Source organism: Polypterus senegalus, chromosome 3 (genome assembly GCF_016835505.1).
Source record: "Polypterus senegalus isolate Bchr_013 chromosome 3, ASM1683550v1, whole genome shotgun sequence".
Classification (NCBI taxonomy): Eukaryota; Metazoa; Chordata; class Cladistia; order Polypteriformes; family Polypteridae; genus Polypterus; species Polypterus senegalus.
Window position 1 is genome coordinate 101,409,191 of NC_053156.1, and position 25,900 is coordinate 101,435,090.

Consider the following 25,900-nt stretch of genomic DNA (forward strand, 5'->3'; position numbering starts at 1 on the left):
AAAGCAATCGCCACACACAGAACACAACACACTTTTATGATATTCCAACTCTCTGCATATTTAGAACCCTTAGATTTATACTTGATATAATTTTCATGATGAAATGCATTAAAGTATCTATGTTAAATTTAACAGATAAGTCATTAACTTCATTTAAATAATGAATACTGATAATAATTACACATGTAGTGGAGGCACGGTGGCAGAGCTGTAGCACTGCTGCTACGCAGGGAATCACGTCCCTTCTGTTCCCGGCCAGGAATTTGCATGTTTTCCTAGATGGGTTTCCACAGTGAGCTCCAGTTTCCTTCCAAAGATATGAGGTTTGCTGGAATGGCCACTTCCCCGGATTGATGGATGTAATCTTTAAACATCCTTTTCAGAGATATTGTGGCAAGGTATCTTCGGAATTTAAGGGATGTTTCAGGCAATTCACAACACAGCAAAGCCAAACGTTTTCTCACTGTGAAGTCTTGCACTGCCACCTGGTGGAATCTTCCAGATTTACGTAAAGTACGTGCACAAATATACAGGTGCTGGTCATAAAATTAGAATATCATGACAAAAGTTGATTTATTTCAGTAATTCCATTCAAAAAGTGAAACTTGTATATTAGATTCATTCATTACACACAGACTGATGTATTTCAAATGTTTATTTCTTTTAATCCTGATGATTATAACTGACAACTAATGAAAGTCCCAAATTCAGTATCTCGGAAAATTAGAATATTGTGAAAAAGTTCAATATTGAAGACACCTGGTGCCACACTCTAATCAGCTAATTAACTCAAAACACCTGCAAAAGCCTTTAAATGGTCTCTCAGTCTAGTTCTGTAGGCTACACAATCATGGGGAAGACTGCTGACTTGACAGTTGTCCAAAAGAAGACCATTGACACCTTGCACAAGGAGGGCAAGACACAAAAGGTCATTGCTAAAGAGGCTGGCTGTTCACAGAGCTCTGTGTCCAAGCACATTAATAGAGAGGCGAAGGAAGGACAAGATGTTGTAGAAAAAAGTGTACAAGCAATAGGGATAACCGCACCCTGGAGAGGATTGTGAAACAAAATCCATTCAAAACTGTGGGGGAGATTCACAAAGAGTGGACTGCAGCTGGAGTCAGTGCTTCAAGAACCACCACGCACAGACGTAGGCAAGACATGGGTTTCAGCTGTCGCATTCCTTGTGTCAAGCCACACTTGAACAAGAGACAGCGTGAGAAGCGTATCGCCTGGGCTAAAGACAAAAAGGACTGGACTGCTGCTGAGTGGTCCAAAGTTATGTTCTCTGATGAAAGTAAATTTAGCATTTCCTTTGGAAATCAAGGTCCCAGAGTCTGGAGGAAGAGAGGAGAGGCACAGAATCCACGTTGCTTGAGGTCCAGTGTAAAGCTTCCACAGTCAGTGATGGTTTGGGGTGCCATGTCATCTGCTGGTGTTGGTCCATTGTGTTTTCTGAGGTCCAAGGTCAATGCAGCCGTCTACCAGGAAGTTTTAGATCACTTCATGCTTCCTGCTGCTGACGAACTTTATGGAGATGCAGATTTCATTTTCCAACAGGACCTGGCACCCGCACACAGTGCCAAAGCTACCAGTACCTGGTTTAAGGACCATGGTATCCCTGTTCTTGATTGGCCAGCAAACTCACCTGACCTTAACCCCATAGAAAATCTACCAGACCCAGCAATTCAGAAGAGCTGAAGGCCACTATCAGAGCAACATGGGCTCTCATAACACCTGAGCAGTGTCACAGACTGATCGACTCCATGCCACGCCGCATTGCTGCAGTAATCCAGGCCAAAGGAGCCCCAACTAAATATTGAGTGCTGTACATGATCATACTTTTCATGTTCATACCTTTCAGTTGGTCAACATTTCTAAAAATCCTTTTTTTGCATTGGTCTTAATTGATATTCTAATTTTCCGAGATACTGAATTTGGGACTTTCATTAGTTGTCAGTTATAATCATCAAAATTAAAAGAAATAAACATTTGAAATACATCGGTCTGTGTGTAATGAATGAATCTAATATACAAGTTTCACTTTTTGAATGGAATTACTGAAATAAATCAACTTTGTCATGATATTCTAATTTTATGACCAGCACCTGTAAACAGTAAAACATTTGCCCATTGAGTTAGGATTCTTCCAGTTGAGCAAGATAAGTCTACGTGCCAATAGTGTAGTAAAGGCAATCACAGCTGGTTTGCCCTCCACTTTAAGCCCATCTGGAAGTACACCAAACATAGCTGTTAGTGGATTAGGAGAGATTGTGACACCAAGGCTGTCTGAAAGCCATTTAAAGATTTTGTTCCAAAGTGTTAATGCTAATTAGGTGCACGTCCAAAACACATGGCCCAATTAGGCCCGAAACTTGATTGCAATGTTTGCAATTTGGATATTGCCCTGGAAACAATTTGAACAGTTTTAAATGAGACAGATGTGCTCAAAAGATGATTTTAAGTTGAATAATTGTATGCTTTGCATATATGGAAATAGAGTGAACTCTGTGCATTGCTATCTTCCACTCCTTTTCTGATAAGTCGAGTCAGAGATCCCTTTCCCACTGTATTTTAGGATCTTTGAAAGTGAGGGACTTTAAAATGTATTCATATATTACAAAAATGCTGTCTGAGTCCTCAAGACTGATCAATATTTTTCCCGCAATCGAAATAGGTGGGAGGTGAGGAAAATTGGGCAGGTGTTATTTAGCAACGTTTCTAATTTGAAAGTATTGAAAGAAATGTGTTGCTGTAAAGTTAAAATTGAAGTGTAATTGTTCATGGGATGCAAAGATGTTGTCTATGTACAGATATGTAAGTGACTAAATCCTGAATGTTTTCCAGACATTAAAAACAATGTAAGTTTAAGAGGGTAGAAAAAGGTGGTTATCGTGCAGTGGTGCCACAGATATACATTTCTCTATCTTGAAGAACTTCTTATTGTGTTTCCATATTCTGAGTGAATGAAGCACAATTGGGTAGTTAGTATATTGGAAATAACTTGTACTTATTGGGGGACAAAACAAGGAATATAAAGAAGTACTGCAGGATTTTATTTCTATTGCAGACCAAGCCTGTGCTATTCATCTATTTGTGTCAATGTCCAGGTTTGTATTGCTTGTATATTTGCTGCCCAGTAAAAAAACTGAAAGTTAGGTAGAGCCATGCCACCTTCTGTCTTATGTCTTTGTAGGGTCATCCTTTGGATACGTGGATGCTTTGAATTCCAAATAAATGAGGTTATGATTGAATCTAACTTCATAAAAAATTATTTATTGATGTATATTGGAATGCTTTGAAATAGAAAAAGAAGAAGCTAAGGAGGGATATTCATCTTGACAGTGTTAATTCTTCCAGCTGAAGTGTGATGAAGGGTAAACCCATCCATGCAAGTATTGCTTAAGTTTTTCCATGCAGACAGCAAAATTGTTTGATAAAAAGCTTTATGTTTACTTGTGATGTTTACCCCTAGGTAGTTAAATTGATCTGTGATGATAAAAGGGAAGGTGTCCAATCTAATATTGTGTGCTAGAGTGTTAACTGGAAAGAGCACACTTTTATTCAAATTTATTCTGAAACCAGAAATCTTTTGAAATTTTGTTGGTGCTGTTAGGACTGCATTCACAGTATTTTGAGGATCTGATATATACAGTACCATATCATCTGTATATAAAGAAATTTTCTGTTCAAGTCCTTCTCTGATAATCCCCTTTTTCTCATAAGCATTTCAACAGTGAACTGCTAGTGGTTCAATAGCGACTGCAAAATGCAGTGGTGACAGGGGCATTCTTGTCTAGTTCCATGTTCTAGTTTGAAGCAGTCTGAAATAATGTTGCTAAAACAAACTGAAGCTGCTGAACTGGTATACAGTAGTTTGATCCATGCCAATATGCTCGGGCCAAACCCAAATTTCACCAATGTAGTGAAAAGGTAGGTCCATCAACCATATCAAATGCTATTTCTGCATCCAACAATAATAATATCTTCGTAATGTTATACTTTGTGGGTGAATATATCACATTACATTGGCATCTAAGATTATGGCGTCTGCCTTTAATAAATCCAGTTTGGTCTTGTGATATTACCGAAGGAAGCACTTTCTCAATCCTTCTAGCTAGGACTTTAGAGAGTATCTTAACATCATTATTCAGAAAATAGATTGGTCTGTATGGTGCACAATGTAAGAAGTCCTTATTTTGCTTAGGAAAGACCGTAATAATGCTTGGTGAAAAGTTTGAGGTAGAATTTTATTGTCTCTAACTTCTGTAAATGTTGCTGATAAAAGGGGGGCTAAATTAATTGATAATTTTTTATAAAATTTGGCAGGGTAGCCATCGGGGCCTGTTGCTTTCCCACTCTGAAATGAGTTTATAGCATCTAGTAATTCTGATAGTGCCAGAGGTTTACTGAGAAGAATATAAGGACTTATGGTAGTTTCTAAATATGTGCTTTATATTTTTATGGTCAATGATTTTGTCTCCATCTGTGTTGGTAATTGCTGGGATTCCATTCCAAACTTCCTGCTTGTGGATTTGTTGAGCTAAGATCTTATTAGCTTTCTCTCCCTGTTATAGTAATGATGTTGGGATTTAAAAATGAGCTGTTCTGTTCCTTTAGTTGCCAAGAGGTTCTGTATGCTGAGCATGTCTTTTCCTATGAAGTGCCTCATTTGGACACCTAGCATGTTCTTGATCTTCTCTGGTAATTTCATTGATTAGCGCTGATAACTTCTTGGTTTGCATTTTTTTTTTGTGGGAAAGATATTAAATAATCTGTCCTCTTAAGAAATCCTTCAGAGTTTCCCAAAGTATTCCTTCAGATCTCTGAGGATGTATTTGTCTCTAAAATAAAATCAATTTGCTTGGATAGAAATTCTGTACCTTCTTGTCTACTAATAAAAGTGGGTTAAGATGCCAGCTGAAAGATGAGTATGTGGGGCATAGTGATTTAAGCTGCATGGTCAAAGGGGCGTGGTAACAGATAACAATAACATCGTACTTAAGATTTAATTGTAAGCAAGAAATTATTATCAAAGAAATAATCAATTCTTGAGTAACAGTGATGCACTGGTAAGTAAACGGAATATGCTCTTGAGTTTGGGTTTAGATGATATCTCCAAGGGTCTGACAAGTTGTGATCGGTTACAAACTGTGTAATTGTTTTGAAGTGTTAGATGTCATCGCCCCTGTGGCAGGAGACCTATCTAGGTGTGGATTTAACAACAGAATCCCTGAAGCCTATGAAAAAACTCGTAATCCCGGCCCACCTTAAATCCATTCGTACCTCTCCATTAGCATCTTTTGTTTTGCAAATGTGTCGATCAGCAAAAGCAGCAAGCATTCTGCTATCTTATCCCCCTCACTGCCGGAGCTCATCTCAAGCAAAAAGTTCTCGCAACTCAAGTGTTCTTTATCTGCGTGTGAGGTCCTGTGAGTTGCATAGGGTAAATAATATATAATTATTTGCAACACACACATTTCATTTTTGTTTCATACCTACAACGATCTGGGTAAGTGTAGGATGACAGGAAATGCGAGAGGTATAAGAAATGTTCAACAAATTCCTAAAATAGAAACTTTTTTCATGTTATAATACTAATTACAAATAACTGAATAACAAAACGTATAATAAGAAAAGTGTGTTTTTAATCAAGGATGTAACTGAAGAAAAAGAAATCGGGTGATGAGTACAACACAGATACAACCACTTGGGTGGCACAGCGGTAAGAACTACTGACTCATAGCCAAAAGGTATAGGGATCAAATCCAGGCATCCTCCAGAATTATCATTTTGAGTAGGAGCTGTTCTTATTGTTACTATTGTACAATAAAAACATACATTTGATTTGACTCTGTAACAGCTGGTGTAAATGTATGGTGCTTGTAAAGGTTATAATTTTTTTTTAATTTATTCAGTTTTATTCTCTCAGTCACATTCACGCGTCTTAATTTAAGACAGCTTTGACCTAAATTTCTAATTTTTCCAGGAGTTATTGTCATGAAGCCTATTGTTTGCACTTACAATTATAAGGATTAAAAGGATAGATTAGAAATACCTTACTCTCCTTCCTCCTCCCCCAGTACTCATGCCCCCCCATTTTGTCTCACAACATGAAGCTAGAAAGAGCAAGTCCAAAACAAAACAAGCTCCTAGCAGCAGCATATAAGGATAAAAATAGAGATATCTACTGACAGTGCAATCCAAATACCATAAACATACAATATAAACTTAAACAGTTTTGAGAGACTAAACACAGGGAATGATGTTAAACAGTAGCCTTACATAAGTAGATAACATTTGATAGTAAGCCCTAATACAATAAACCAAGGGTAGAAAAAAATTACACATACATATATACATACATACACTCATACAATTGTAATTAAAACATAAACAAAAAGTGTCAGAGAAAGAAATAGAATGTATAATTATGGTCCCAGTATCACTGCAAATGGATCAAACAGCAGGTAAGATCTTCTTTTTCATGCCAGGACCGGATGTGACTCATGATCGTATTTCAAATAGTGTCAGAAGCAGTTTTCTTAGCTCATTTTCTGTTTCCTCTGTAGAAGTTAAAATGTAAGACTTGCCTGCAATGTCCACTTTCAGTATGGCAGGATACAAGAGGCTGTATCTGATCTCGGCTTTCCATAACCGCTGTTTAATGTTGTAAAAGGCAGCACGTTTAGCAGCTGGTGAGGGTGAGAAATCAGTGAAAATACAAATGTGGTTATTTTCAAATATAATTTTTTGCTTCTGTCTGAGAATACCATGTTATGTAATTTAAATTGTAATTTTTCAAACACATGATGAGAGACTTTGATTTAGACGTATATCATCCACATAAGCGAGAGGCTGCTGCTATCTCCGTATCTGATTTGAAGTCCTCTCCAATTATTTTAGAGAATAGTTCAGCTACGAATTTCACTGGGTTCGGACTTTCATGATTCTCAGGGAGACCTTCGATCCTGATATTATTCTTTCTTCATCCAACTTTCAGTATTTTTTCCTCAATTTTTTCTGTCATACCTTTAAAGTTTGCCTCAAAGCAATTACTCAAATGTTTTTCCTGGTCTTTAATATCCAGTTGCAGCTACTTGTTTGTCTTGTGTATGTCCTTTATGTGAATTTCCCCTTGGGATTAATAAAGCATCTATCTATCTTTCCTTATATCATTTTTGCTTATATCATTTATATCCTTCTTTATATTATTCTTTAGCTCCTTTATGTCCCCCCCCTCAGAGCGGTGGCCATTGCGCTGATCATTAACTTCAGCTCGGACAGATCATTTTGGCCTTCTGTGTGCTCCATGGGTGAAGTCGCAAGCCCAGATGAAGTTGGTATTGCTGGCTTGCGAAGGGTAGTGGACAACGTGGATGGTAAGGCCATTTTCAGTTTCAATGAACCATCAGGAATCGATAAGTTTTCCTGGCCCGACTCGTTTACAGTTTCGCTTTTGGCTGGAGACAATGTAGCAGTGTCAGGTTCCGGGAAATCTGTGCTTTCGCCTAACTTCTCCAGGTCAGTTTTGCAGGCCGTACCTTGAGCAGGAGCTTGAACTTGATGACTGTTTAGGCTTGGATAAAGCTTTAGCAGTCTTTTTCGTTTCTTTCTAAGCCTTTTTCTGCCATTCAGGCTTATATATGCTTGCATATACTGTAATTGAACCCCCTCGGGTTGAGTAAATACTGGATACCTCAGGATAATAAAAAAAAAAAAGAGGGAAAAAAAATAACACTGCTTCTAACAGAGTTCCGCCTCAGATGTCCATCTCCTTTAATGGACGAGACCAAATGCCCAAAAAAAGTTTTTAAAGAGAAAAGTCACTGTATATACAAAAAGAGAAAGTGCACCACAAACCCAATCTCCACCTCCACCAAAACTATACTATTACTAGGAGATATTTTTATCTATAAGTACAAATAGAAAATATATACAAAAATAAGGCATAAGCCGCTATGGTAGATGTACTTTTTAAACAGAGCCACACCAAATATTCACTCGCCACCAGAAAGATGAACCCTGCAGACAGAAAGCGGCTTTTATGCTTGGCACCGTTTTGCCAATCAATTGTAAAGCACTGCGTCATCCACTAAGCAATCACAGGTGACAAAGGCACATTCCTCCATCATGTCGCATCTGCCTCTGCAAGGCCTCTATTAAAATACTGGCAGCCTCACGGGTGTGCATGTATGTATATACACATGGGAACAAAGCTTGAGCATGTTCAATTCCATATTTAAGGTAAGTTAAAACCTCCCTTTCTAATCCTATAAGATTAACCTCCAGGATCTGTTTTACTTTCCATGGTAAACACACCTCTTTTCTTTTATTTCAGCTGCAGGTGACAAGCTGCTGTTAAGGAACTGGGCTGTGAATGGAGCCATTTAGGCCTCCACGGCACCATGCAGCCGTGACTGCCATCGTCTTGCCGAGTTGCACCTCTGAAGCTGAGCTGAAATGCTAGCGAAAGCATTGTCTTGCTTTCTTGTCTACTACACAAGAGAAATAACTACTGTTCTTTCTTTTCTATCTTTGGTAATGGTTATCTAGGCAAATTACCACAGGCACATACTTCTTGTCTTCTTTTACTAAGGAATATAAAATTCACCAACCTCCTGATAAAAGATGACCACAAAAGACCATGGGGCAAAAAACAGAGAAACTGGAGTGGGACTCGGCTTCCTTTAATGAGAATGTGTAATTTTTGAAAATTTTGGATGTCAGAATTTAAATGCTAACTATTTTATATTCAGCTTTTAGGGTAAAATTTATAAAATAGTATAATACAATCTGACTTTTTAAAAAAAATTACCATTTTAGTATTGGATATGCCGATGAGTCAGCATCCACATCACAAACTGAGATTTTGTCCTATTTTCCTTATCCTTTTCAATGGTAAAACCACAAAGGAAGCACAGAGCCTTGCAAACTAATTTTGGATTTGCAAAAAAATCTAAAATGAGCATATCTGTCTGACTCTGCTAACATTACTGCTAGCTCAAGCTCTCCAGGCTGTAATTTAAGAGCATTAGGCCTGCCAGCTTAGTCTGCCCAATAGAATATTTCTACTGACAGTGTTAGCTCTGTAGACACGTCTGCAATTATCTCTTAGCGTACTGTATATTATGAGTCAAAACTACAAAAATTAACTCATTGCTGTTCATCAAAAGATTGCAAAAAAGCCTTCTGTTCTGAAAAGAGCATATATTTAACTCTGCAGTAAACTAATGCAGAACTACTGTAGATAGCCATGCACAGGAAGTGCTATAAAAAAATATCTGTTAAGTACTGCAATAGTAGATTGCCTAAAAAGCAACAGAGATTAAGCAAAATGAGTTTCTCCCTTATAATGGTAGCTTTCTGAACCTGGCTTTAAGTGCCGATTGAGATTTGATGCATTTTTTAAACATTGTACTAATGTACTGTACAAAACACACTTATATTAACATTGTACTGTGTATAGAAGACTTTATGTACAATTGTTTGTAAATTATATATATATTAAAGAAGCATAATAATTATACACTGAAGACCACTCAATATAATTTTAAAATATTTCAGAATACAGCAGAACCTCGGTTCACGATCATAATTCATTCCAAAACTCTGGTCGTAAACCGATTTGGTCGTGAACTGAAGCAACTTCCCCCATAGGATTGTATGTAAATACAATTAATCTGTTCCAGACCATACAAGTTGTATGTAAATATATATATTTTTTTACGTTTTTAAGCACAAATAGTAAATTAAACCATAGAATGTAAAATGTAATAGTAAACTAAATGTAAAAACATTGAACAACAGAGAAAACTAACACTGCAATAGTTCGTGCTATAGCGCTACCAACCGCTGGCTAAAAGCACTTTTTTTAATGAGTTTTAAGCACAGGCAAAAAAAATGAACATTTGAAAAAATCCGTAATTTAATAAACCACCAAGAAAAATAACATTGCAACAATGCACGCTACGAACCGATCGCTGGAAACAGAAGTGAAAACAAAATCAAGCCCAGTGCATTCTTTAACTACCTTCCTAACTTTAATGCGTCCAGCTCTCTCTCGCTGCCTGTGTGTGGCGCTCTCTCGCTGCCTCTGTGTGTGGCGCTCTCGCTGCCTCTCGCTGCCTCTGTGTGTGGCGCTCTCGCGCTGCCTCTGTGTGTGGCGCTCTCGCGCTGCCTCTCTGTGTGGCGCTCTCGCTGCCTCTCTGTGTGGCGCTCTCGCGCTGCCTGTGTGTGCGCGTCTCTTTCGCTCCGCCTGTGTGTGTGCGCGCCTGTGTGTGTGCGCGCGTGTGTGTGTGTCGCTCTCTCTTGCTCTCTCTCTCTTGCTTTCTGCACAGGGAGAGACTGAACATGTACAAACTAAACGGGAAACTGGCTTTTTCATATACCAAGTGTGTGGTCATGAACCGAGGCAAAAGTTTGGTGACCTTTTTGGTCATAAACCGAGTTGTACATGTACCGAGACATTCGTGAACCGAGGTTCCACTGTATACAAAAAAATTTAAAGAAAAGGTATTCTGTTAGATTAACAAGCAACACTATTATAACCTGCATTATAGACTTCTGTACATACATAACAGCTTACGATCTCATTACCTTCTGTTCATGTTTCTGCTTTATCTGTTGCAGTTCTACTGTCCCCACTGTGTTTGCCATTAGATCTTTCACCTTTTTTTCATAATGTTCCTTCAAACGAGTCAAATCTTCTGAAAGCTAAAAAGATGAATGTTTTAAATATTATTTAACAAGCTCTTTTATAGGGGCAAACTTAGTTATAAGATGCACATTTTATGCCCTGGAGGTAGTAGTGAAAAATAGAATCAAAACAAAACTGAGTGACATTATGAACAATGCTGCATATCTTCTCTCTGACAAACTAACACTGAGCACTTTTAACCAACAAATTATTTAGCAGAAATGTGTCAAGAAATGCTACTGGAGCTCCTTTATACCAACAACAATTCATGTGTATAATGCACCACTGTGACATCTAAGTAAGAGGTTTTCTTTATTTTAAATTTTTTTGCTTTATAGTCAATTCGGTATCTGTTCAGACCAAAGTGTGTGTGTTTATTTATTTACTTAACTATTTATGTATTTATTTATTTTAAAAGTGTCTATAAGAAGCTAAATTTCTCCCTGGGGGCAGACGGGCAGGCTTGCAGGCAGGCAGGCAGACAGACAGACAGATCTGCAAATTTGTCTATCTAAAGATAAGTTCATAATAACAAACTGAGAAATGCACCCAAACTATAAACTACAGATACAATGATTTATGTAGTAATTCCAAAATATTCAGTACAGGATATACAATTAAGTGCTTGATTCTCCAGCTCACTAATATTGTGCCATGGCTTATTAACTTAAGAAAAAGAAAGAAACCTAGTCATTGTACAGAAGCAAAGGTTGTGTCAGAAATGTTAAAAAGAACCACTTTGCCTTCAGCTTTAAAATTGCATGAATAAATAAATATTATTATTTATATCAAATGAAAAGAATGCAGTTTAAACACAGTGATTTAATAAGCAGTTTCAATGCCTAAAAACGTTTATCTTTCCTTTTAATTTTCACAGGACAATTTTAGAGACGGAGTTAACCAGCAGCATCTGTGACAAAGTTAATTGAAGAAAAGTAGTTTACGCCAACTGTGGGTAAATATTGAAACCTACAGAACACTGATTTTTCTGCTTAAAATTAAAGCTAATTTAGCAGCACTTTAGCACAGTGTTATGCAATATAGTATATGCAATAAGTACAGTCTGATTAGTTATATTTCTCTAAAAATGTATCAAAGTAATATCTTTTTATACTCCACCCCCTCAAAAGACATTGCTTTTGTTTTTGGCTGATTTAGTTGAAGAAACAATGATGATGATAAAACTCTCAATGCAAAATTATAGTTTTGGAATAATCTTTTTCAGGAATCCATGTAGCTTAAAGTGCCTCATGGATGATGGCAAAAAACAGAATAGTGAGAATGACAACCCTAGGCAATATTTAGGTATTAAAATATAACAAAACTGCAGTAGATAAAAGTACTACATACATGCATTTTCTTTCTGTGAGATTTGCCTCGTAGGAACGAATTTGGAACACCAGATTCATTTTTGTTTTCTGCATCACTATGATCATCATAGCTTTCAAACTCACTGGAGCTCCAGCCATTGTCAAGGGAGCTGTTTCCACCTTCTTCACCAAGTTCAACATCATCATAGATCATTTCATCTGGATCTGCATCAAAAGTGTTTTAAACATTCACATCAGTACACAGTTATGAATCTTTTCATTTAGCTTACTCAGTTTTGTTTTGTTAGTATGTATTGAATTATGTAAGACTTGCTGAACAGAAATATATACACACTTGTATCAAAAAGTGAAATCTCAGTTGGACTAGAATCCCACAAGAGTTAGCTTATAACCAAGAAATTTGTTAAAATAAAAACCTATGGCCACATCAACTGTTCAAGAGCTAAAGATAAAACCTGTAGCGTAACTAGAACTTTAGTTTTACATTCATCCTATGACTGGTTGAAATCATGATATTACATATTTGAATCACAGTTATTTCCTTTTGCTTTTAAAGTTTACAATTGCAATTAACAGTGATTGGTTATTGTAAATTATTGGATATTGATAAATACACTATATTATATATATATATATACACACACACATATACATATATATATATATATATATACACACACACATATACATATACACATATATACATATATATACGTATATATATATATATACATACATATATACATATATATATATATACATACATATACATACATATACACATATATATATATATATATATACATATACATATACATATACACATATATATATATATATATACATATACATATACACATATATATATATATATATATATATATATATATATATATATATATATATATATATATATATATACTGCTCAAAAGAATTAAAGGAACACTTTTAATTAAAGTATAGCATAAAGTCAATGAAACTTATGGGATATTAATCTGGTCAGTTAAGTAGCAGAGGGGTTGTTAATCAGTTTCAGCTGCTGTGGTGTTAATGAAATTAACAACAGATGCACTAGAGGGGCAATAATGAGATGACCCCCAAAACAGGAATGGTTTAACAGGTGGAGGCCACTGACATTTTCCCTCCTCATCTTTTCTGACTGTTTCTTCACTAGTTTTGCATTTGGCTACAGTCAGTGTCACTACTGGTAGCATGAGGCGATACCTGGACCCTACAGAGGTTGCACAGGTAGTCCAACTTCTCCAGGATGGCACATCAATACGTGTCATTGCCAGAAGGTTTGCTGTGTCTCCCTGCACAGTCTCAAGGGCATGGAGGAGATTCTAGGAGACAAGCAGTTACTCTAGGAGAGCTGGAGAGGGCCATAGAAGGTCCATAACCCATCAGCAGGACCAGTATCTGCTCCTTTGGGCAAGGAGGAACAAGATGAGCACTGCCAGAGCCCTACAAAATGACCTCCAGCAGGCCACTGGTGTGAATGTCTCTGACCAAACAACCAGAAAGACTTCATGAGGGTGACCCAAGGGCCCCATGTCCTCTAATGGGCCCTGAGCTCACTGCCCAGCAGCATGCAGCTCGATTGGCATTCGCCATAGAATACCAGAATTGGCAGATGCACCACTGGTGCCCTGTGCTTTTTACAGATGAGAGCAGGTTCACCCTGAGCACGTGACAGAAGTGAAAGGGTCTGGAGAAGCCATGGAGAACATTATGCTGCCTGTAACATCATTCAGCATGAGCAGTTTGGTGGTGGGTTAATGATTGTCTGGGGAGGCATATCCATGGAGGGTCACACAGACCACTACAGGCTTGACAAAGGCACCTTGGCTGCCATTAGGTATCAGGATGAAATCCTTGGACCCATTGTCAGACCCTATGCTGGTACAGTGGCTCCTGGTGCACGACAATTCCTGGCCTCATGTGGTGAGAGTATGCAGGTAGTTCCTGGAGGATGAAGGAATTGATACCATTGACTGGCCACCACACTTTCCTGACCTAAATCCAATAGAACACCTCTGGGACATTATGTTTTGGTCCAATGCCACCAGGTTGCACCTCAGACTGTCCAGGAGCTCAGTGATGCCCTGGTCCAGATCTGGGAGGAGATCCCCCACAACACCATCTGTCATCTCATTAGAAGCATGCACCGAAGTTGTCAGGCATGTATACAAGAACACAGGGGCCATACAAAGTGCTGCGTACAATTTTGAGTTGCTGCAATTAAATTTTGTCAAAATGGAATAGCCTGCCACATAATTTTTTCACTCTGATTTTTGGGGCGTCTTTGAATTCAGGGCTATGTAGGTTGATCATTTTCATTTCCATCAAACAATGTGGCATCCTTTCATTCCTAACACATTACCCAGTCTAGTTCAGTATAGATATCCAGGAGGATTTCTTTTTAACATTGAGATCTGATGTGTTTTCAAAGTGTTCCTTTAATTTTTTTGAGCAGTTTATATACACACACACACTCACTATATTTTATATTATATATATATATATATATATATATATATATATATATATATATATATATATATATATATATATATATATATATAGTGGTCCATGGCCCTTTGTATCCTGGCCAATACCCCCAGGCCCCCAGAGGGAGCCCTCACAGCGGCATGGAAGGTCTCCAAATTCCAGCAGAACCTCATGGACATTATAGTTTTTATGGACAGCACTGCTGGATACCATGGGGGCCACCAGGAGCCCCTGTGGGGAGGCTTGGGGAGTGTTATATATATCTTTATCTTTCAGGAGCACTAAAAATTAGGGAGACTGCCACCAGAAGTAGGCTTTATTAGAATCTGCATTGAAAGGAGCAGAACTTTCCTAAAGCAGATTTGTGTAATACATGTTTCAGTGTATAATGGCAAACCTGTTGCTGAGTCTGAACTTTCACGAGGAACATCATCATAAATAACCTCATCTGGATCTTTAAAAAAAGAAAAAAGAAACTAAAGTCAATAAATATTGAATGAGTTTACATGTTAAATGGTCTTCCATAAACTTTAATACAATGACTTCATTAAACATTTAAATATTAATTAAAAAAAATATCCTTACAAACTGAATGCTTACTGATGCTGCACCTTGATGAAACAACAGTCAAATAAAATAATAACTTGTTCTTTAGAAATTCTTATAATCATTTTCTTTTGTTTTTTGGAATGATTCACTTCATTCTATATTTAAAACTACTGACACTTACTCTCCATCCATGCTGTATTTGCAGGATCTGCAACCCATCTTGCTAAAGCATCATCTTCTTTATTTAGTTGATCTCTAATTTTAATTAAATAAACACCAAAGAGAAAAAAATTAAACCAGGAAATCATGATATTAGTTATGAAGAAAGCATGTAAGCAGATGTGTATGTGATATATATATATGTGGGATTTTTGAGAACCCGTCAACCTCCCAACTGTGCTGTGTGCCACGACTCTGTTAACGAAGGCAGGGACTGGTTGTCCACCACTGCTGCAACTGCAAGTTTGCAGGCTCATCATGTAATGCGTCTGTCTCCCCATGGGTCATGTTTATATATGTTTTGGTATATGTTTAAAACCGGCCACTGTCCTGGACTTGCACTCACTTTCTGTCGCCTCTCTTATGCAGGAAGGCTATCTGCTCTTTTTGATCTGAGAATGGAGCGAATACAGGACAACGTCATCATCACTGCTTGCATGCTGCGTGTGTTTGAGTGACAGCTTCCATTTGAATAAATGCTTTGAGAATGTTCCTGTCTTCACAACAATAAAGCTGATTTTTCTTTAGAAACCTAGACTCACCTCCTTCTCTCTAGTGCAACTCTGTGACCCATACATCACAATATATAGAATTATTTAATCTTAAAGATTATATCTACATAATGCAAAGCTGACTCGCTCACCCCTCACTCACACACCAACAAAAACACTATTTTACATTTAGGTAAAAATCTAAAATTTGGCAGAACTGTACAACTTGGGCAAGTAGGTATCTGTTCAGAAAGGACCTTTTGATATATAAATATTTAGGGGTAACCTCCACCACAATGGAAAAAGTAAATACTCCAAAATTTCAAAATACTTTGACTGTTTAGAATGAAATTTGCGGACATGATAGAGAAAAAGAAATTAACCAACACATGTTTTTTATTGTAAATATCTACAGTATTAACATTATATGACATTCTCGGAGTAGTGCTGATATGGGGCTTTGTGCAAAAGTGCAGAGGTGGCGTTTGACAGCACCACAAGCCAATAGCGAAATGACTGAAGAGAAGTGGTGGCTGGTGGTTTTTCAAACAGAGGAACCACATTTTAGGCCTACATGATAAAATGAGTGAATTATTGCTTCATGTTATTTATATGCAAATTATGCCCTCCTTTCTTTTTGTAGTGGTCTGTGACCCTGTCATACCAGCTGGGAGTCCAGTTTCCTCTCAACGGCCAGCCGAGCAAGGTTGCTTAAACAGTTCTGGCCCATTGTGTTGCAGTCGTATGACTTGACTTGTTTTAAGCAGGAGAAGCTCCTCTCTGCCCCTGCTGATGTAGCTCCAACTGTTGCTACTAAAATAGCTTGTACAGCTGAGGCATTGCACTTTCCAGCTCCATGTCTTTAAACCAACACCAATAAATTACACAGCCTACCCCTGTTGCCCTGCAAGTCAATATGTGAATATAGGCCTTAGAGTTCAGATCTTGGTCTCCCTGAATCAAAGAAATGGCTATAACTTTTCAGGACACTTTGGAATACCTCCTCAGGGAACACCTGTGTCATTTCATCAAATTTCCCTGGACCCATTAATTCTAGGATGAACATACTTTCCAAATTTGAAAAATGCAGAAAAATCTGTTCCATAAGATTGTCTAGGATGGCCATGTATGGATTTCTGTAATGCACCTGGGTGCTGCAATTGTGACAGAAATTGAGACAACACCAGGCTCAGTATGTGTGCATAGCATTGTATGAACATTGCATTGAAGGCTATTGCTTTAACTTTAGCCTAAAGTCCATTCAGAGAGGAAGCCGTGACAGCAGCCCCGTCATAGGTTTAGCTACAAGTTTTTCTTTGTAATTGTAACCCTGCATGTTTTCATTTGAAACATCAAAGACATGCTGGGTATCTCACCCCCCGAAACATCACAAAATCCAACAAATCACTCCTGAATTTGACCTGCAGTATCGACATATATGACATACAGTTGTACATGACATGAAATGGGGAAAAAAAAGGGAGCAGTTTGAACTTGACCTTTGATTTCATCAACAACAGTGGCTGTAACAGCAGAAAACAAATCATTCTGAATGGAATGGGACATGAGAGAAAACACAGAAGATGACTGAAGTGTATGGCCAAGACATAATCATATTTGGATAATGTTTCAGTGAATTCTCTGTAACTCCCCTTATTAGCAGATTCACTGCCCTCATCATGCCCTCTGAATGCCGGCTCTTGACAGCCAAGCAGTGAAATTACGTCAATTAGGAGGTTAAGAAAGGCCTTTTTTTCACTGTTTCATTGTATTTTGCCACCTGAATGCACACCATCATTATAATAGCACATTATACTCTGACCCTGCCAGGACAACTTAACCGTGCACATGAACACTTTTCTCATGTCTTTTGTATGCCCTTTCAAGGTTAGCCAGATCCCCAAAACCCAGTTTTGACCAAACAACCTGAGATGGTTTCATTAAGAGGCATGACCAACAGTACATTATCTTTGTCACAGCACTTCCTGTGTGTCAGCTCACTTTGTTATACCAGAAGAGGTGAAAAGACTGGTTATTTTTTCGGACTTTTGAACCAAATCAATCTTAGGCATTAATCTGCTTTGCTGTTTAATTCTGAGTCTCTCCTCATAACAAAGAGCAGTGGTGGCTAGTGGTTTTGTTCTTTCAAACAGGGGAACCACATTTTAGACCTACATTCAAAATCAACAATATTAGCACTATCTGCCATTATGCACAGCTAGTTAGCCAGCTGGCTGGCTGTTTCCCCGGGACCTAGTTTGAAATACATGAACAAACTTCACTAAGCTGAAAGGAACAGACATCTTCACTTGCGAAAAATCTGCATGGAACTGAACTTGAAATGGTCCAATGACAAAATGCTGTCAATCAAGAACAGGTCCTGCTGCTTTGACAGATCCTCCAATTATCATGCAGCAGCCACTGAAGCATTTGTCAAATAAATGTCTAGCTTTGCTGCACTGAATACAAAGAATATTCTGAAGAGCCACTGAAGTCCAGTGAAGCGGCACTTCAATAGGTTTTAATGGATGGTGCTGCCATGGGAATGGGTGAGAAAAAAATCATGTTAGATGACTTGCAAGAAATTATTACTGATTTTGAATGAACTAGCCATAAAGCTGAAGATATTCTAGCTTTGTAATAGCAATGTAAATATGACTGCACATATTTGAATAATTGTTTGTGACACAGGAGGCTTAGCTTCCCTTATAGTCTCATAGCAGTTGCCTCCTTCAGGAGATCATATCACATTTGCTGTGTACAATGAGTTATGAAATGGAAAATTAACAATTTGGCACAATAAAGTTTGAGTGCCAGTGGCATTGTCAGTTGCCTCCCACAGTCCAAAAACATGCAGGTTATGTGGATTGGCAGTGCTGAACTGGTATGTGTGAGTGAGTGTGTGGTGGGTGTGGGTGTGTGTTCACATGGTGTGACGGCATCCTGTCCTGCCTTGCACTCTATGGTTTCTGCGATAGGAGTCATTTGTCCTATAATCCCACTATGAATAAAGAATATGGATAAACATGTTTTAAAAATACAGTAGTTTCCCACTTTTCTCTTTTAGTAATATTCATATGTGAGAAAATAATGCTTGAAAGGAAACAAAAATATTTACTTTTTTACACTGCCTGTTTATGACTCTGTTGTTGTTATGATAATAATCATCTGTTAAATGTCAATATGTGAGTTTAGAAAATAAGGTCAGGCACCTTTTAGCTTGCAGGACAGAGTCTGAAAGTGCCAATATAAGAGAATCATGCAGGATGAGCAATCTCAAAAACTAAATAATTTCATTGGGGATCAAACCAGAAGTAAATAATTTACACATTTATATTGTTTTAATGTCTATTTTGTTTGTTTTATTTTTTTTAATCTAAGTTTATTCATTTTTTCCTAAACATAATATTAGTTTTGTCCATTGTTGAAAGATAGCACTGTACAGCAATACACACTGTATGTGGATTAAGTGCTTCATCTTATGTCTAGTAAGGATATGTAAGGGTTGGGCTTGTGACAACAATTTACCGTGCCTCAGGTAGCATTATTTAATACACCACCACTGGGAAGGGAATGCGTAAGGTGAAGGCCAGAAGATAATTTAAAATAGGTAGCATTCTATACTACATGAAACAAGTTACGAAGTAGCATAGTTAAAAGTAACACTTTCGGCACCATTAAATTCTGATTTGCATGTTGACTGTAAAGCTTCCAGTATATCATATCTTTATTAATTTCATCAAACTTAACAATAGGGATGTTCATAAAATTCTGTCAAAGTCAAAAGTGAAGCTCTGAGGAATAGGTCCAATTATGAAAAAGATTTAACTGAAGAGCTTGTGCTACACTGCAAAAAAGAGACAGAATCACATTAGCAGTAGCAGGGAAGGTCACACAGGCTCCTGCGCAGGAATACAAGGATCACTAGGAGGCAAAAAAGTGTGTGTGTGCTTCATGCCCAGGAATGGCTATGGCAGGAGAACCAGCCAGAAAATGAGAGTATCTATCTCTTTGGAAGCATGCAATAGTCTCCAAAGCACTAGAGAAAAGTAAACTAACTCTTTGGTAGGGATGTCTGTCTCTTCTTATAAAGAGAGATGTTGAGTAAATGAATCTGGCAGGATAAAACACCTGGCTGATAGTTTGTGGGTTCAAAACTGAGAAAGCAAGGTTTGAGCTGCCTCTTCAGGAACTGAAGTGGGTGTGCTGGACAATGAGTCAACTTGAAGGTATGCAGAGTGACAATGAGGTGATAAAAGAAGCTTTTGTCTAGTGTTCCCTGTGGCAAATGCAGGACCTTTAATGGGTTCTGAAGCAATCCTGGGGAATGGTTGGAAATTACTCCAGTACAAGAGTTTATAGCCACCTCAGGCTTAGGGGTTCAACAAGTCTAGAATCACTAGGTCTGTAGTTCAAGTGTCTAGCTGGTAGGAGAAACAGAGAAGCTATGTCACACAAAAAGAGCGAGGGAGACAGAGAGAGAACAGACAAGGATTTTTGGAGTATTGTGTGTTACTTGGAAGGAGGTACATGGGCAGGCTACACTATCCCACAAACAGGGTTCAACACTTTCTTGTAGGATCAAAGGAGCAGTAGGTTTGGTTGTTTTATATTCTATTAATTTTCTACTTTGTATTATTTTTTTGTTAAACATCAACCTTATTTTTAAGCTGATTAATAATATATGGGATTTTGTATTTTATGACCTACTTGGTGTTATTTTCAGTAAAAGTCTTGTTATAATTGCACCTCTCTTTTTTGGCAGCAGGCACTTAATCTAATATCTGTAATAATAAACTCCTTATTTAAAAAGTCAATAATATTCCTGAGTCAGTAGCTCCCAATAGGAAGCTTTTCATTGGCAAAATTAATTTTTAGATAGAGGTGTATTGTGGTCATAGTTAGAAGTACAAAGGAGTCATTCAGATCCTTCATCTTGTATAAATCTATTTCATGCTTGTGATTTTACTCCATTATAACTGAAGCCTTTCAGACAAGTTATCCACTGGAGGGTGCTATTTACACTTGGAAAATTACATTGTAAACGTGACATTTTAAAAGCATAATGTTACTGAAGCTTATGAAATATAGTACACTCATCTTCCCAGATTAAACTTAAAGGAGCACAATAGCTACATCTTCAAGTTGAAGTAAAAGAAAAAAATCCCTATTCGATTAAAGACATGGATTTCTCTCCATTTCTGACAAACAGCAAGCATAATTTCCTCTTCATTTATTTATATATGATTTCTTCTCATATAAAAAAAGAAAACATCCCGTTCCCAGCAAGTGAATCAATAAACCAAAAGTTATAAGCTAAAAACAATTCATGCAAATTTTCATTATGATTTGTTTCTCTAGGACATGCAGTGTTAAACATTTGAAACTGGTCATTTCGAGGATTAGAACACCCTTGACGTGTATCTTTGAAGTGATTTGTCTTGCGGGATAGAACACTGTAAAGATATATATATTACCAGTAACAGCGCACTGCACAATACCATGCAGTGAATACATTTGATGTGAGCATCCATAGTTTTCATACTACATTATTGTGTTTAAGTTTAAAATGTAACTAAGCTCAAAAAACCTGCACTTTAAAAACATCCAATTTTGTATTGTCATGTAACTGTCTTTCTCTCCATTCTAAGATTCAGACTTAGAACCCCACAATAGTATGTCCTTGGAAGGAGAGAGAAAAGACCTACCCTGCTGAGACCAAACTTTCATGTTTGTTTTTCATTTCACATTGTCAGCATAATGAAAACTCAATTGGGTATAAAGCATGTTGTCATGGCTAAAAGAGTAAGTAAGATGCTTGCAGGTGTGCAGAGTTGGCAGACCATGGGAACAGAGCCAAGCAAGTCCCCAAGAAAATGAATGAGACGGCTTGTGACAGAGATTACTTCCAGTTACACCGTTAGATTAGGAAGACAGATATTACCAAGGGGCAGTATTCCTTCAAGTGTCCTTCATGCTCTGGGAAGTCATCAGGCTTGAGCACCAGCATAAAGAGGGAGAGGAGCAACATAAGCAGGAGCCTACTTTATTCACGATACACTAGTGGTTTCTGACCAATTGTTTGGTAAAAAAGAAGGCCAAGGGATGAAATGTCAGATATGACAAAAACTCCTGGCTTATAAAAAGGAAATGCACACGACTGTCCTGTCCCTCAAATAAGACAGGAAAAGAGAGGTTATGGAGACATGGCTGTTCAAAGGTAATGCGAGGTTCAAAGCTTTAGGCAAACCAGTGGCTGTTAAAGGGATCTCTGTCCTTGTCTCTCTGCTGCAAAAGATGAACTTGGAATTGGATGAGTCAGTTCAAGGAATCAACTGGCATGTAGAAGTTAAGCCAGACAGAAAAAGTGAGGGGTAGATGGAGTGAAAAAACAGACTTTGTTCATGTATATTGTGAGGAATGGACCTCGCGATAAGCTTGGTGATTATGATTTTTTGGCTAAAGGTTTTGCACTTAATGACTGGAAAATGAATATGGACGGTCCCATCCGTGCACAAACACAAGATTTGATTCATAAAGTACATTGCTGGTTTGAGGGGGACGAGATGGATCGAGTTGTAGAAAAGTTTGTCATGAACATAGTACTGGCCGGGATACCTGCAGTTCTCTGATGTTGAATCATTAACGATTGTGGCCAAATGCTTAGAAGGTTCTAAGAACGCTTGGAGAAAAAGTGGTGGATTTAGTGCCTCGTATGCTGTGTTACAACCTACGAGAGAGCACCCAGGGCATTCTCATCGCTTTGACTGAAGACTGGAACATCAACAGGCTTCAGGACCTGACAATTGAATGTTGGCAGGAAGTCCTTCTGGGGAATGCAATTAATGATGAAGTGCCCGTATCTGGAGAGGCAGGAGCAGGCCGCGGCCGTGGACGTCACCGCGGATATTTCGATAGTGGCGCTGAACGAAGATGTTTCCGGTGTAATCATCCTGGTCACTTGGCGAAGGAATGTCGCCTGTCTCCAGCTCAAAAGATGGAAATTGGATTTGCCGAGGATTATTGCTCCCATATTCCCTATTCATCTGAAAAAAAGATGGCTTATTGATCTCGGTGAAGTTGGGGGGCCGCGAGATCTCGGCATTATTAGACACAGGCAGTGACCTTTGTGTTGTCAGATGGGACTGTCTTGAATACGGATGCCTTAGTAACACTGTGTACATGGAGATGTTAAAGACTATCAGACATTGCTTCTTCCTTTAACTTATAAAGGTCGTCATTTTTAAGTTTGGTCTGCCGTTTTGGACTCCTGGCCATTACTGATAGGCAGAAGGAATGGCCTTTATCCTAGACTAATTACTGAATGTTGGGCACCAGTCGTTGAGTCCCCTGTTGAGCTTAGTGGGGGGGAAGAAGACCACCTGGTGGCGGTCGGGGAAAATCTAGAGCCCCAACTAGATATTGAACCCGATCTCTCCAGTGAGACTAAAGGAGACATCCCCCCTACGAATTTCCCAGAGAGGCAGGGAGGCCTTTCTACATCTAGTAGTACTAGCGAGCAGTCAGTTTTTGTGCGCTTGCAGCATGCTGATAACTCATTAGACTATGCATTTAAACAGGCTTGCTCAGCTAATGACTCCTATTACCAAGAGCATGAATCTGGGGGCTTGAAAACTCCACACTTTCTAGAAAAAGACGGTTGCCTTTTCAGAGTGATTTCAGATCATTTAATGGGGGTACTTATTGAACAACTAGTTGTACCTGAAGTACATAGGGAAATTCTTTTGCAACTGGCCCACTCTCACATCTTGGGAGGGCACCTGGGGGCTGATAAGACCAGAGATTGGTTATCAAAACGATTTTACTGGCTGAATATGGGAAAAGATGTTGAATGGTTCTGTACTTCATGTCCTGACTGCCAGATCGTCTCCACTTATAAACTTCCTCAGGCTCCCCTTTGCCCTATGCCTATTTTGAAAGTCCCCTTTCAGTGGGTGGGATTAGATATTGTAGGCCCTTTGCCTAAGACTAAAAATGGGTATTAATATATGCTGGTGTTGGTAGACTATGCAACATGATATCCAGAGGTGGCTGCTTTGAAAAAGGGCAACTCCTCCACTGTAGCCAAAGCTCTATGCGAGATTTTTACTCGCATTGGCATCCCTAGAGAAATTTTAACTGATCAGGGCACACCTTTTACTTCTCGTGTGATGAAACAATTGTGTGACAGCTTTGCTATTAAGAAACTGAGTACCACTGTTTACCATCCACAGACGAATAGTTTGACTGAATGATTTAATAAGACGTTAAAACAGATGATGATCAGGTGAGTTGCTCATAATGATCCCACATCCTGGGACTCTGTCCTGCCTTTTGTTATGTTCACGGTGTGGGAATCGCCACAGGCGTCCACTGGCTTGAGTCCGTTCAAGTTATTTGCCAGGCGCCCGCGAGGCATCCTGGTAGTTGTACGTGATGAATGGATGGGAAACAAGACAACAGTTCTTGGACTGAGCTTTGCAGATTGGGTAGTTTCATTGCAAGACAGAATTTCTAAGCTTTCTTCTATTGCTGTGGAGCATCAGCGACATGGGCAGTAAACTCAGAAATGTCTTTACGATAGGCGCTGTAAGCTCCCTGAATTCAAACCTGGTGATCATGTTTTGGTACCAGTACCGTCTGACCCGCACAAATTCCTAGCTAAATGGCAGGGCCCTGCAATTATTGAGGAGCGTATGAGATCAGTAAATTACAAGGTTAGAATACCAGACTGTTGCAAACCATTCCAGATTTTACACGTTAATCTCTTGAAGCAATGGCATGACCAGCAGGGGGTTTACACTTCCTTGGCTGCTGTTTCTCAGACCGATGTTGCCATTGGTAACGTTTTGACTGACTCACAAAAGACAGAATTGTTATCTTTGATAGAATCGAACACTGATGTCTTTTCAGACTTGCCAGGCGTGACTAACCTTTCAGAACATAAAATGACTACTGAACCCGGTGTTAGGGTACAGATGTGGCCGTTTCGGATCCCAGAAGCTTGATGAAATATTGCGTGCGAAGAAGTCAGGATGATGCTGGCATTAAGTGTAATTCATGAAAGTAAAAGTGACTGGTGCAGTCTGGTCGTATTAGTCCCAAAGCAAGATGGTTCGGTTCGCTTCTGTATCGATTTCAGGCACTTGAATAAGGTCTCTAAATTTGATGCTTATCCAATGCCACGTGTTGACGAGCTGTTGGAAAAATTGGGTCAGGAAACCTATATCTCCACACTAGATCTCACGAAAGGTTATTGGTAGGTGCCTCTAGAGCAGGGGTGGGCAAAGTCACTCCTGGAGGGCCGCAGTGGCTGCAGGTTTTTGTTCCAACCCAGTTGCTTAATTAAAAAAAATCCTTATCAATTATTTAATTTCAGGGCTCGTTAGTGCTTTAACTCTGCTATGTCAGGTCATTCTCATATTCTAGATATTTTTTCCTTTCTAAGGATATCATCCAAATGATTTGAAGTCTAAAACAGATGAGTAATTCTCAGTCATTCACTTTTTTCTCTTCATTTTCTTTCCAAGTATTTAATTAAACTAAATAGCGCATGATAAACAAACGCAGGTGTAAATGGTTACAAGCTTAATGGAAAAATGCTGAATTTCTTTTGCCATTTGCATCTGATTGCTAATAAGGGGTGATTAAAAACCAAGACTACAGCTGTTTAAGACTAAAATAAGCAATAAGGGTTAAAAATCTAAATGAGTGAGACAACTAAAATGAAGCAGAAGTGTTACTTGAGCAATAAGGGCTTCTTATGAAGCAACTGGGTAGGAACAAAAACCTGCAGCCACTGCAGCCCACCAGGAATGACTTTGCCCACCCCTGCTCTAGAGGCTGACAGTTGTGAGAAAACAGCATTTGCGACTCCTGACGGACTTTATGAATTTACGAGACTCCCATTTGGTCTTCATGAGGCACCTCTAACTTTCCAGCGTATGATGGATCAGATCTTGCGACTTCATTCTGAATATTCCGGGGCATACCTTGATGATGTTGTAATTTTCAGCAATGATTGGCATTCGCATTTATAATGTCTTCAGGCTGTCCTTGAAAGCTTGAGACAGGCTGGCTTGACTGCTAACCCTAAGAAG

General features: G+C 38.5%; 1 protein-coding gene across 1 annotated transcript in view; it reads right to left on the reverse strand.

The window, feature by feature from the left end:
- Positions 1-25,900, reverse strand: part of arhgef10 (Rho guanine nucleotide exchange factor (GEF) 10) — a 222,789-nt gene that overhangs the window by 137,534 nt on the left and 59,355 nt on the right. The window contains exons 6-9 of the mRNA XM_039747694.1: positions 15,272-15,345; positions 14,939-14,995; positions 12,050-12,234; positions 10,600-10,716 (exon numbers count right to left, since the gene is read on the reverse strand). Of these exons, the coding sequence (XP_039603628.1) occupies positions 10,600-10,716; positions 12,050-12,234; positions 14,939-14,995; positions 15,272-15,345 (433 nt within the window). The remainder of the gene's footprint in view (positions 1-10,599; positions 10,717-12,049; positions 12,235-14,938; positions 14,996-15,271; positions 15,346-25,900) is intronic.